Below are 14,714 nucleotides of genomic sequence, written 5' to 3' on the forward strand. Positions count from 1 at the left end.
ATTGGACCAGGACACAAAAATATAAATCAGGCTTAGGTTTGTGGCAGATGTGCATGTTATGCTCACTTTTGGGAGTCTCATTAAATTCCATAGTACTATGGAAACACTCACAGGATCAAGTTGACACCATCCTTTTACCTCTGCTGCACTGCCCCACAGAAACTGTCGTATTAAAATATTCTGCATGATTATTATTTTCTAGGACCAGCATGGTCACCCAGCTAAGCATGCTTAACCCATGAGTCTTAAGAGTCAAAACGGCACTGCTAAATTGCCACTGATGTAAACTCCTGTCTTACCTAAACAAGGGGTGTGCCTGATCCTTTTTGAACATGGCACCCATGAATTTGACACCACAGACTTTTAGCTGTGTGCTAGGCAAGGCAATGTGAGGTGGTTTTTCACACATCATTGTGGTGGCTGGGAATACAGCAGCTGGCATTGCAGAAGCATTCCCTTTACTAGTTCAACACATGGGGGCTAATTAAAAACAAAATTCATCAAAGTTCATGAGACTAGGCCCTGAACCACAATGACTTCAAGCCAAGCTATTAACTAAACTCAAAGTTTTCCAAGAAAATTTGCCTTCTGTGACTGCTATGACTAATAGGGTAGCGCCAGCTAATCTATTCTGTTTGAAAAAATCTCTTCCAGTTCCTTCTCTGACAGTCTATGAAAATTTCCTAAAAAGCAACCATATGTCAGAGCTGTTCATGTAACCAGCAACTTTACGCCAAGAACTAGGCCAATAAAGGTCAGCTGACTTAGAAATGTCCCTGCAGAGCTGTATGAAGGGATTAGAGATGGGTGAGTGATTATACCTGCTAGGCTTGCTGCTCCTCTGAGATAAAACTCTTTGTCTTCTTGCCCCTCCACTTCTTCAGAATGCAGCGCTCTTGAAACGGCCGTCTCCAGGTCCCGGCTCAGGTCATAGTCATGATCCCATTCCAAGGGGATGGAATCTACACTAGCAGGAGTGTCACGTCCTGACCTTTCACTTCGGAGAGGCTGGGGAAGAGACAGTGAGAGGTTGGAGGAAGGGTGTGGGGAGAGGACACTGTCTGCAGATTTGTCATGCCAATGTATGTCAGAAAGATCTCCCGATTCATCCAGATCCACTTCGCGATCAGAGAGGTCATGCTCATCATCTGTGAGCTAGAAGGAAACATTAAAGAGTCAATTAATAGTCTTCTCAATGGATCAGTGCTAGCTCTAGCTAGGTCAATAAGATAAAAGTGTCATTGTGTAACATTCAAACTCACAACATTCTCATTATGCTTCTTTCTTTTCTGGTTTTATGGGTGTGTTGTTGTTTTTAAAACTCCCATATAACACTAATAAAAAAAGCTAAAAATAAGCATGTCTTGTATGTTTAGTGCTCATCTCTATGGCTGCCTATCAGGTAATTGTCTCTGTTAGATAACATCTCCTTCCAGTCAGGAAATTTACTGCAGTATCTCGGAAATGAGCCAAAACAGTCATGCATTTGGACCAGTACTAGGTCCTTTTCTTTCATCTTCTGAAAACAGCAGTCTGGTTTCCAGATATTTCTTATGTACCTCTCTTTTGCATTTTCAGCCTGGAAACTTAAATGAATAATGATGCCTCTCTATATTTAGAAGTGTACCTTTCTGCAAAGAAACAAAATAATGGTCCAGTGGGATCCACTGTGCAGTCCATTATGGATTGTGTAGCTCTGATCTTGCAAATTTCATGCTTATGCATTCACAAAGCTTTAAATTTGCCATACTGAATGTCCTACCTCTGTAAGGCTTTCAACAATTGCTTATGGTGGGAAAAAAACTTACCGGGAGGCGGATTAGTTTTTTATGATACCGTTCAACTCGGCCGAAGACCTCCTGGCAGTATCGCCGAAGTTCATCAAGCTCTTCTTCAATGACAGCTGCATCCAGAGGCTCACTTTTTTCTATCAGCTGCTCACCCTGGGCAATGATCTGTTCAATTTTGTTGTTGTTCAATGATATCTCCTGCTGAAAGGCCTGCATAGAATAGTTATAATGAAATTTTAAGAGGGTGTGTGTGAAATGTTTCCAGTAAACATATTAATTAAATGATCATTATACCACCTGCTATTTAAATACAGATATTTCAAGACAGTTCAGATAACCATTAAACTAGTACAATTACTGAAAATCTATAAAACATTTATATTATGGAGAGTATCTAGATCAGTCTTCTGTAACCTAGTGCTCTCCAGATCTCTCGGGACTTCAACTCCCATCAGTCCCCGCCAGCACTGGCTAGGGATAATGAAAGTGGTAATTCCAAACATCTGGGGAGCACCAGGTTGCTGAAGCCTTGTATACAACAAGCACACAGATGACCAGGCAGTTGATTATCCCATAGGTAAACAAAATAGAAGGAAGAACACAAAGATTCTCAAGCCATGCTTTTGCATTGTCAAACCGCTTAAGAAGCCAATCAACAAAGATAATGTATATTGTATTCTATTTTATATTGTTATTATACACCACCTGGAAATAACACATAAAGATCCTGCATTCCTAATCTGTTATGTTAGTTGGTGACAATTTCACTTTATTTAAGTTCTTTCAGACTCAGGTGCATACCAAGGTTTTAAAATATTTAAACAGCTATCAGTATAAACAAAATATATGTGTTTTTTGAGGCACCATCTACAACACAGTTGTTCAGTCATGGTGCCTCCAGCAATAGCCCAATGATATAATTAGTTGAGACAGAAGACTGATTTGATCCTATCTACTGTCGGGAGTCTATATTCAGTTCTATATTCACCACACAGACCTGATTCCTGGAACAAAAGTATCCTTAGTTGTTTTAAACTGCAGAGCGAATGCAAAATAGGCACACAGGTGATAAGTCGACTTGACTTCAAAACAAAACAAAACATGCCACTAGTATCATAGTAACATAGACATTTGGCAGAAGACCTGAATCCAGGAACTCCTGAGTATGGGGAATCACAACTGCCACCAAGAGAAGCAATGATGATGGACCCTTAATCGTTGCTCCATCTACTGTTTCCCACTGTGACATGGAAGGGAAGGGCTGTGGCTCAGTGGCAGAACACATACTTTACAAAAGGTCCAGGTTCAATCCCCAGAATCTCTGTGTAGGGATGGAAATATTCAGTGTGGAGAATACTGCACTAGATGGACCAATGGCCTGATGCAGTATAAGGCTGCTTCCATCTGAGAATCTTTAGTTAGGACAAAGCTTGGGTGCTATACAACCGAAATGTCCCATCAGCTCAAAAATGTTCACTTGTGCCAAGGGACCTTCTCCTCTCTATTCCCTTGTGTGCACCTTGTCCCCTCCCCATATCTGCTGTGGAGGGTTGAGGGTAAATCCAGTACAGATTTAGGGAGCATGCTGGGGAAGTAGTGGTCTTGGGCAAGTGGAAATCCTTGCACTGATGGAAGGCTTACTTGGTGCTACTTTAGATACAACCCAGTGACTTGTGCTGGGCATTTCTCCATCTCTTCTCTAAATATGGGTAAAGAAAAGCAACTCGTGAACAAACAATTAAACTTTCAGATGTCATCTGTTTGCTTTCGCTTGCCAGAACTGATTTACTTGGTGTGGGCTGAGAATCCCACTTAGTGCTTTCCTTTCCATTTTCATGTTTATGAAACTTGCTCCGAATAAACCTTTTAAATAATGCGTAAAGTGCTTATTGGGGTTTTTTTGTTTTGTTTTGTTACTGTGTGCCTATAGGTTGCATTTCTATACCTTGAGCTGCTTTATCTTGGCCTGAACATCACACTCTGAGAAATGTTCAATGTTGGTTAACTGTAGATCCATCTCTGTAAGCCATACTAGAATGCTGTCGCGTGCCGTCTCAAACTCCTCACGCTGACCAATGAAATGCTAAAAAAGGAAATAAACCTAATTTAAATGCTTATAGCCTTCAACTTTATCAAACATAACTTAAGCAGAACCACCACAACTACCACATCAATTAATAAAACTGCAATGTTCTCAACAGCAACTCCCCCTTCCCCGATCCAAAAATATACCACCATAAGGAATGAGCTACGAATGGAGAAATACTTTAAGCCTGCGGAGGATGGAGGTCACTCGCTTTTGTAAATTGTCCCATCTCTGGTTTCCTTCATGGACCATCTGCTTGAGGCTGCAAGCAGAGTCAGTGCGGTTCTCTCGGGCCAAGCGGCGGTACTGCTTGTTAATCAGTTCCAGCTGAGTCAGGCTTTCATGAACTTGTCGCTGAAAAGCCTACAAGAATAGCAGCAACAAAAGAGCCTATTAGAGCACTGGCCTCTGTAAATCATGGTTTGTATTTTCCTTGTCCTTGACCTTGGCAACAGGACCACAGAAGAGAAGAGATCTTTGTAGCTGGAAATTACTATCAAGGATATTACATGCATGTATGAAGGGGTAATTTAAGAAGTGACTTTTGATTGGTGCTACAATATTCTACTAAGAATAAATCAATTCAGTTTTCCCTTAAGTGAATCCAGAGCTACACAACACATGTGATACTGGGATGTCACTGGATGAGACCAAAAGCACATCTAGAGTTGCATCCTGTTTTCAAAATGGCCAATAAGATGCCTATGGGAAGCCTGCAAGTAGGACCTAAGTACAACATCAGTCTCTCCATTTGTGAGTCTCATATGATCAAAACCTTTTTTGTTATGGGAATTCAAGGACTGAGATAGGATGTTGGGCAGTAATCATTTGTGATTCTACAAAATATCCTCTTGGAAAACTAAGTAGATGGTGTGTGTGTGCATGTGTGTGTTTGGGTGTGCTAAATCAACATTGGGAGTGGGAATGAATTTTCCATTACAACAAATTGGCTAAAGATCCTAGTCATAATTTTTCCGTTGTCCTGTAGCTTGGTGTTATTAAAAGTTTTGAAGCAGCAAAAATCCCCACATGATTCTTCCCATTAATTAACAACTCAGGTTAAATGTCAATACGTTGATGGGTAAGAAAGAACGAAGAGAAGAGAAGAGAAGAGAAGAGAAGAGAAGAGAAGAGAAGAGAGTTTTCAAATGCAATGGAAATGGTAATCAGAGGAACAAAACATGTGTTAAGATCAGCAAAGTATCTCTCTTACAGAAACAAAATGCACCTGTCTCTAAATGTATCACAAATACATTTTATAACAGGCAGCCCTTATGTCTAGTGAACCACAGTTGCCATGTAATCTGTTAGTAACTTTTGTTCAAAGGATGGACAGCTGCACATGCTTTCAAGCTCTCAGTGCTGTATTAACAAGAACATGTTTCTAAACTGACTTTAGCAACCTCGTTTACAGTGAAGTTCAAAAAATATATTCTCAGAATTAAGTCACACAGTCACACAAATGAATTAAGTCATTTAGACTTGTTCCTAGGTGAGTGTGTTTAAGCCTGAAGCCCCAGTCGCCGGTTAATGGCAATGGCATGAGTGAGAACCGTCACATCAGCTAAGCTAGAATTTTAGAATCCTCATCCTGATAATGAACCAAAAGCACCATTAAGGACATAATCAGAGAAACTCAAGACCAATCTTGATAACCATTTAGGTTCTTGGTACATACAAACTCTACAGAAAAGACCAATGTATGGTTTTTAAAAACCTTGTGGTGTAACGATTCACAAACAAGAAGAGGCTCCTGTGCCTTTAAGAAACTGTATATAGAAGGTGGCATTTCAGAAAATGATGCTGTTCCACTTCTACACAATTGTTACAGGAATCTCACCCTCTTTTGCCTTTTGTCACCTTAAATCCTTATTCTGTGACAGAATATAGAAATAGTGAATGAAAGAAAAGTTCCAAAGCCAACTAGAATTATTTTTGGAGCTTTTCAGTGACCAGTTAATTTTTTTTTCTACAGTAATTATACAATTCAGCATATAGGAAGGGGAAAGTGATTTGAAACAGTGAGAATACAAGGAGATGAGACAAAAATTATAGGACACTAGCTTCAAGATGAAATCAAGCCAGTTTTAATAAGAAAGGCTAATAAATATACTTGGTTGAGTTTCAGTGGAAATCATTAAATATATGAATCTTCAGTGAGTTAGGGGCAGAGGAAATGAGTAAGAAGAAAAGTTTGAAGAACGTTTTTCTTCAGAGAAATTGATTACTCATCCTGCAAACCTAATAATGCATACGAGTGTTCGCATGATGAAGTCCTACTTGGAAGAGCATAGCAATAGTTTGCAAATGAAATTAAAGAGAAAAGAAAGGATGGTGGGAAATTACCAAGTTTTTAAAAATTAAAAACTTGCGTAAAATTGGATGGCAAGTAATGTTTTGAACAGTTCTCTACATTGTACAATCAGAAAACTCATAGTGTTCACGTGAAATATTTCCAGTCCCCTAAATCATGCCAATGAGCCAATTAGAGCCAGTTAGCTGCTTCCTGGTTCAGGCAAAGCTTGCTTGCATTGAAATTGGCAAACTATGGTTTGCATATGCTTGCCAAACCAGAATTAGAACCTATATTTTGAAGCTGTTTTCCAATACTGGTATGAAGGTTAAAGATTACCTATGGTTTGCCTGAATTAAGCAGTAACTAAAGACTCTTGACAAATTCCCATTCCTTCAAAGAATGATTTGGAGATTTGGAAACAATGGCTGCATTCACACATATTGCTAACTCACTATTTAGCATTCATGCATGAGCCTTGTGCCCACTCCTCTTGCCACTTTTCTCAAGGATGAGACTAGAAGGTTTTGCTTCCAATTTTCAACTGACCATGGATACTTGTTAGGCTGGAACCATGACTATGGTTGGTGTTGAAATGCAGTTTAGGAAAACAAGCCAGTATTAACCAGATTTGAAGCTAGCTTGTTCACTTAACCCAGAGTTAACACTAACTAGTTTGTCTGGTTTAGGACTTAAGAATTAACTACAGTGAGTTAAAAACAGAAGGGAAAACATCCTATTGCCTTCTTGTAGCTGTGCTAAAGGAGAAGGGGTGGGTGGGCAGAAGAAACTGAGGCCTATAGCATTATGGAAAGAGTGAGCTTTCTTTGTCTCTAGCCAATTATTTCTCATGAGATGGCTGCAAAAGTATTAATCATTCTATATTAATAAAGAACTTTCCTATCAAGTAACATGCTCTCTGACAGGGCAAGACTACGCTCACTGCTGTAATAGGATCAAAAGGTAATATATTTCAAATGTAACAAGTCACCTCAAATTTCTTTAGTTCTTCCTTAGCAACCGTGTACAGTACGCCAGAAGAACTAGGGAAAGCAGCTGTTCTTTCAGAAATTTTTAGCCAATCTTCAAAGCGAGAATAATCATCCAGGAACTTTTGCCACAGTCTCCATGTCTCTTCAATCCTGAAGCAGAAAATGAAAAATGAGGATAGGATGTGATTCACTTTAATGATTTTTCAACTTCTCATTTACTTCACCAGCTGCAACAGGGAAATCATGCTGCAAACTTAAGCATGCCCAAGCAAACAACAGTTGTACTGAACAATAACTGGTTCTTAACCAAAGCTTGACAGTAAGTTTGATTAACAAGCAATGAAAATCGTTGGCTGAGCTGGAGCAAGACAGCTGTGGGCTGTTGATTTTTCTCTTTATACATGGCAAATTCTCATTTGGAATTCATATAAAAATTGTAAGACGTTTATAATAAGGGTACAGTAAACCAAGTGCTGAGCAGAATAGGTCCAGAAATGCAATCTTGCTTTTACAAACTACAGCTGCTCTCTAATGATTTCTGAGCACAAAAAGAAACTTTCTCTGTGCATTAAATTCTCTGTAGTTGCCCTATGTTGAATTTAAGGGACAAAACATCCTGGAGGCTTCCTTTCACTAGCACATGAATTGGTATGTCCATCATGCAGTATAGCAAATTACTAATCATACAGGGACTCACAGCATTAAATTGTAAATCATCAAAGGAAATAAAATGGTCATCGAGATAAACTTATCAATGGGTTTAAAAAACAATAACCAACACCCCAAAACATTCACTGTGATGTTGGAAACTATCTTATATAGAGATCATTCACCCATCTAGCTCAGCATTGTCTACACTGCCTGGCAATGGCTCTCTTGGGTTTTAGAGAAGTGTCTTTCCCAGCCCTGAATGGATATGCTAGAGATTGAACCTGAGATCTTTTGTATGCAAAACATATGTTTTTAGGATGTGCAGCAGTGACAGACTCCTTGAACTATATATGCACAATCAGATTGCTTGAACTATATGCACACAACTCTATGTTTAGATCCAGCCCAAAGATTTGGGCCAAGATCCAACAGTGGGTACTCTGTTGAATACAGAACTGACAAGGTTTCATCCATTCTAAGCAATACTGAGAATCATCTGAGGACTCTCTGGGTCGAGCGCTTACTTGAGTCTCCTTTCCATTGACATAGCACAGATGTTCCGCCACCTTCGGTCCAGGTTCCGTGTGGCCTGCTGGATGGAGTCACATTCTGTTTCAGTGGCACAGGCGTCACAGTCATGGAGCAGAACTTCACAAAGGTTGAGGACGGATGCAACTCCAGTGCTATGTTTCTCTATGTCCCTTTGCAGCTCCTATAGGTCAACAGATGAGCTTGTAAACATCTTAGACAAAAGAGGAGGCAAGCTTTAAAAAAATATGCAGCAGAAGCAAGCAAGGCAAACTTGGAACAGAAATGGATGAAAGCAGCCTATTTGGCAATTGATTACAAAAAAGCCATTCTATGATGAGTGGTTATCAACTTGTCCAACAGTTTTTGACTCAGATTCTAATTGCATGTACTGAAAAGTAAGGTCCACTGAAATAGTGACATTTAGGGAGGAGAGGGAAGCAGTCAGTCACCACACCTACCCACCTGTGTTCTTCTAAAGTAAAAGTAAAGCAAGGCATTTGTACTAGCTATATTAGCACAAATATTTTTGCTTAAAAAGAAGGAAAAACGTATGCTGATAACATTGATATACATATTATGGATTACACAAAGTAAGCACTCCTTTATTTCAATTTAATAATGAGTGTATCTAGGAGCAGTTCTTTGAACCCTGAAAATCCTCTTAAACCTCTCTACTGAATTATGAAATAACAATCCTTATACAATCAAATGAATTGAATTTCTGAGTAACTTCTCTTTCAGGTGTCAGACAACTGAGTGGCACTTCAAAGCACCCAAAGTGCTTCCCTGCAACGACTTGATTTGAAAACTAAAATTGTCTTTGTTTAGCCTTTATCGTCACTTCTCTATCATTAACCAGCTGGGAACTTATTGTGGTAAGTAGTTAGCATAGTTTATACAAACCTTAAAGTCTGGAATTAAAGGGAGTTATGTTAAACTAAGTTTTACAATATTTAATATGCCAACAAAGGCAAGTAGCTTAATTTTAATAACTAGTGAACATTTTTGATTAACAAATATTGACTTTTGTTTATCAAATCAGAGCCTGATTGATCTAGAAAATTATCTAGTAACAATTCACAAAACAGTGCAAGTGTGCATCTTCTGTTAACTTCAACAGGAGTTGCCTCAGACAAGAATTACTGATGTGAACAATGGTGCCTTCTGGGTTGTATCTGCTATGTTGTGCCATATATACATCTTTCATGGTCCCATATGATCCCTGTTTGGAGGAATATGGATAAATATAGACTATACTATTTTAAAATACAGGCTAATGTAAAATACAGGACGGTATGTGTTCCTCAAGGGCCAGCTTTGGCTGGAAACAATTCAATAGATAAAAAGGTTAGTGTGAGACGCATGTGTGGTATACAGTACATGGTGATATATGCAGTACAAAAGGAAATTACTAAATGGATGGATGGGTGGGTGGGTCATATGGCAATGGAATCATCCTCATAAAAGAAGTTAACCCTAAGCATGTGATTCAACAGTTTACAGTATCCCTTCTGGACTAAACTTGAACAGTACAACAACAATTCTCAGATTACTGAAAATTTCTAAACCCTGGAATTATTCTTGTGAAGCAAGAATAGCTATAACTATGGGACAAGTTTCCAGTGAGAAGATGTCACTTGGTTTGAAGTTCCAGTAACATTTCACACTCCTTCCTTGACAACATTTTGCCTTGTTTACATTTCTCCAAAACGTTTAGTTTCCTCCCATGTTTCAAACTATACCCTTTCTTCTCTTCCATTCCTTGAATATTGTGTGTGTGTGTGTCTGTGTGTGTCTAACAGGAAATATAACACCAAGAGCAGTGCTCTAAGTAGTAATACAAACATGTTTTCATGGAAGGCAATCTTACTCGGCCATGAGTGATTGTCAAAGAAAGAAAAGCTCAGAGTAGGCCACTGAAATTGATGACTAAGTTAGGTCCATTAGTTTCAACTCTGTACCCTTTGACTGTGGGGTACAAATTCAACCCATTTTAGATGCATTGCTATGCCAGAGTATAATTGTGAATAAATGGTACCTAGTTTTACTTTGAATATATTAGTACTAGTGTCTGGGCAAAGCTGCAGAGTCACTAGCTTGCAGGATTTGCAAGATATATGCCTCTGGGGTAAAGAATGACCCCCACAGAAAATGTATTAATGGTTCAATCCTTTTTCTGGGGCCTTCTCAGAAATAAGTCTCACTGAGTTCAGTGAAACTTAGTTCATAGTATTACAGAGTATTATATTTTTCCGTATTTAAAGCTTTTTTTCTTATTTTTTGTACATGTGCACATACAGTATTCTTGTGATCTTTTCCAAATGAAAAACATCTGCATAGGTGTCTAGATATTAACCAGGTGCTGTAATTTTGTGCCCATATGTACCTGTATGCCCCAGTCAAAATCTACATCATACATTTCATTGTAGGCAGTCTCTGGCCTTTAAACCCCAAGGCTGCAATCCTATGTACACTTACCTGAAAGTGAGGCCCATTTAACTTTCTAGGTAGGGTTTCACTATTAATCTTAGCCCTGTGGCATGTTTCCTGAAGACACATGCTTTGGAGAAGCAGACTGACTGGAAAAGTTCCAATATAGTGAGCTCTATCAGGAAGACACCAGGGGTGGAATTCAACATCATGCCAAGGCGATCATTCTATCAGCCCAAGCATTTCTGCTTGCCAGATGGAACGATCTGCCCTCTCCCCGCCAGCCCATGCTGGCTTTTTTTTGGGGGGGGGGGTTAACTTTGCAAAATGCAACATCTCCTGGACTAATGTGTGAATCAAATTTTGCATTCCTCTGAATTTTGCAGTTCTTTCATTAAAGAAAATACCCAAAACACTGCATTTAACTTTAGGACAAAATACATTTAGAAATTTTGTGATATAGCTATATCTATCTATCTAATCCAAATGCACATTTTTGTTTGGACACTTTCTTAAAGCTGCAGATTAATGTAGAAACACAGACTTATGAATGGTCATATGCAAAACTGATGTGGACCCAAAATAGACTAATCCATCCATCTCAGTGTAAAGGTAATGAGTAAATTTGTGCTCAGCCTTTTCACTTTAGACATTGTAAAAGCTACAGTTGGGTCTTGCCAAAAGTAGCTTTTCAGTTGTAGTGAGAAAGCTATGATTCTTTGACTCCTATATGGATTTTTTTCTAAGCAAGCACTTAGAATGGGGTATGCCGAAAATTATTTTAAAAACAAGAAGAAAACCTTATGATTAAGTAAATGTATGGAAAGAAAATGGCGAGTTGAGATCTCTAAAGGGCATTTTTAGGGCTACAGATTCATATAACCAAAAAACAATACAATGAATGCTCAACATCTTAACAATGGCTCAGGTCCCGTCCCCCCCTTCATTCTTCTTGTTCTGTGTTCATGGCTCTGCAGGTTATGCACAAGCTTGAAAGTTAAACATTATTTCTGTATAGCTCATGCAACCCTGCATGCAAAGGAATTATAGCACATGTTTAAAAACAGCCAACAATGAACATATCTTTTGGCATCCCCAAGTATGGAGAGTCTCAGGCATTTATAATGCTTGCAGTGTACAAACACAGAAGGCTTCCTCTAAGTCTATGGCAGTAAACAGTGCCTCACAATCCACTCCAAAACTCCCACACAATGAAAAGCTAATTACAGCAGAAGCTGACATTCTGGATATAACATCACAGTGCCTTACCTCATTTGGTAGGGTCAGTGAGCAGTTCCATGTTGACAGCAGAAGACTCTATCAGAGTAATGCTATAAGCATCACCTGCCATGAAATTTAAGGGCATCTTCCTCTCACTGCCCTCTTGCAATATTGAGCTGGATACAGCAGGCCCAAGCCTGTACCACACTTGGATCACTCTCACCTTTGTGCAATGGGGAGTGTGGGTGTTTCATGATTTTTTTTTGTTCTTCTACCTCAGATTTTTGTTTTACCTGCTGCTCATTTAGTTTCCTTTGAATCTCCTCGGAATCACAGGTTTCATAGACAATGGGCTTGGACAATTCTGACTCAATGTGGGCAAGCCAAGATCTCAAGATGCTCATGTTCTTATCCAACTGCTGGACTGCCACCAGGGTCTCCTTCAGCTTCTTCATCCTGCAGGATCACAGGCAAGATCATGAGTATGTGACTTAATAGTCTGCATTGTTAAACAGCATCTTTATTCTCGTAATTTCCTGTACAGAAGTAGTTGGGCTTTTACATCTGAGCACCACGCTCTTAGGTACAAATATTATAAACAAGGGCTTATACTTTTAACAAAATGTATCTTATTTCATGACCACATCTTGATACAGAAGGCACTGCCAAGTAGGAAAACATTTTTGTGAGATTAATATACATAGAAAAATCTGAAACGTATCTCTACAAACCCTATTTCTGAAGTCTTGGACTCTACAGCTCAGTTCTCAGAACACACTGGGAGTACTAAACACAACAACAAAATGCTTTCAGATGTAAGAGTGAATTGTAGCATTATTTTTTACTGTAGCACTACTCTTTTTACTGTAGAAGTAGTTCTTTCAAGATGCAGTGCTGTTAAGAGGAAGAAAAGACTTCTTGGTACCCATTTTGGTCCAAGTACAGTGGTGCCTTGCAAGACGAAAAGAATCCGTTCTGTGATTCTCTTCGTCTAGCGGTTTTTTCGTCTTGCGAAGCAAGCCGATTGACGGATTAGCGGATTAGCGCTATTAGCGGCTTATCTGCTGATCGGATCAGCTGATAAGCGGCTTAGCGGCTTAGAAAAGGGGGGGGGAGGAAAAAACCCCCGCAGGAACTTGCAAGGCATTGTCGTCTTGCGAAGCAAGCCCATAGGAAATTCGTTTTGCGAAGCACCTCCAAAACGGAAAACTCTTTCGTCTAGCGAGTTTTCCGTCTTGCAAGGCATTCGTCTTGTGGGGCACCACTGTAGTATTTGCCGTTGATAATAGCCACCTTAACTTTTATCTTGATTAACAAAGAAATGAGCTATTATTCAGAATTTTTCAGGTTATTTTTTTCTTAGTGCAACAACTGTGTAGTTGTTATGGGGAATCCAGACCTCTTTAATCAGTGCATAACTTTTCATGTGGGGCTATCGCATTTTTCCCCAACCCAAGATTGCACTATTTTTTGCCAACATTTTAATCTCTAACAACATAATTGATGCAGAACAGTGTATTGTCTTTTGTGGTTAAGCTATATCCACAACAAACCATTGGCACAGCTCAAAACAAAAGCTGAATGTAAAACAGAAAAAAACTTGGCCCTAAAAATCTTTGGGCCAATTTATTTTGCTTCTTTTTTCTTCCCTGTACAATTAAGTACTTCTTTACTCCCACATACAGGATTGCATAGAAAACAGGTGTGGGCTTTCAGCACTTATACTTCTCCACAGGACCTTCCACATGATGGAAAGGATCATGTGGAGAAAAGAAGTGGCTGGTTCACATATTCAAACAGCCATTTCTCAACTTCAGTAGGAACAGATTTACTAATCTGCAGGGGCCTTTACTGAAACCTTGTTAGAAGTACACTGGTGCGTAACAAGAAAATTAACAATTCTGTTTGGCTGCTTTTGGAACATAACTTTCATAAGCAACTAAATAAAAATTCACTTTGTTTTCCAAGGGCTACAGCATGTTATATTAAATTGTATTTTTTTCTCTCATTCAAATTTAAATTTAAAATAATATATTTCTTATAATATACACTTATGATATAACACACACACAAATAAAAGAAGTGCTTTATAAAACTTCCCCCAAAATCCCGGTAGTGGCTGAGTGTTATATAAACAAACTGCTCTTCTCACAACATAAATGTGATAGTCAACTGAAGGCTAAATGATTTTCAAAGAAATACTACCTAGAAGCAGAACATATCCAGTTACATTTAGAAAACCAAGTACTATATGTCACAATGACACACAAAATGCGCCCAAAGTATTTACTTTGATTTTACAACTTTCATTTTCTTCATGACAGCAAATCTATCAAATATTTCTAAAGCAAAATATGTTACATACAATTTCACCCCATTAGCCTTGAAAAAGACTAGCAAGGAAAATTAGTGAAGGCAGATGAAGCAATTCTTTTCAAAACAAGAAAAGTAATGAACAAACTTATGGATGATTTACATGGATCCCGCCCCCCCCCCATGGGAAACAATTTCCCTTTAATTAACAGATTCCTAATAAAAGATATGCCAGAGTGTTTTTACAGTGTTCAATTACAGGGCGCAGAAGGGACTGGTCCTGCTACCTTTTCTGACAGGTCCCGTAGCAGCTGTTTTAGAAGAAAGAGGTAGCCCCCCCCCAATTGATCACAAGGTGTAGTGCATGCACACTATTTGAATGGGAATGCTCATTAATTTTTGGGCAA

At 38.9% G+C, this 14,714-nt stretch overlaps 1 protein-coding gene across 21 annotated transcripts in view; it reads right to left on the bottom strand.

Moving 5' to 3' along the window:
• Positions 1–14,714, bottom strand: part of SYNE1 (spectrin repeat containing nuclear envelope protein 1) — a 273,458-nt gene that overhangs the window by 24,953 nt on the left and 233,791 nt on the right. For 18 of the 21 annotated variants that reach the window (XM_083496328.1, XM_083496315.1, XM_083496320.1 and 15 more), the window contains 7 exons: positions 12,288–12,450; positions 8,337–8,524; positions 7,161–7,311; positions 4,057–4,239; positions 3,736–3,873; positions 1,809–2,000; positions 822–1,155 (listed from right to left, as the gene is read on the bottom strand). In XM_083496328.1, the coding sequence (XP_083352454.1) occupies positions 822–1,155; positions 1,809–2,000; positions 3,736–3,873; positions 4,057–4,239; positions 7,161–7,311; positions 8,337–8,524; positions 12,288–12,450 (1,349 nt within the window). The remainder of the gene's footprint in view (positions 1–821; positions 1,156–1,808; positions 2,001–3,735; positions 3,874–4,056; positions 4,240–7,160; positions 7,312–8,336; positions 8,525–12,287; positions 12,451–14,714) is intronic. The other 3 variants (XM_083496317.1, XM_083496313.1, XM_083496314.1) reach the window with 1 other exon arrangement.

This window comes from Podarcis liolepis (assembly GCF_965112155.1).
Source record: "Podarcis liolepis genome assembly, chromosome: 3".
NCBI classification, from domain to species: Eukaryota; Metazoa; Chordata; class Lepidosauria; order Squamata; family Lacertidae; genus Podarcis; species Podarcis liolepis.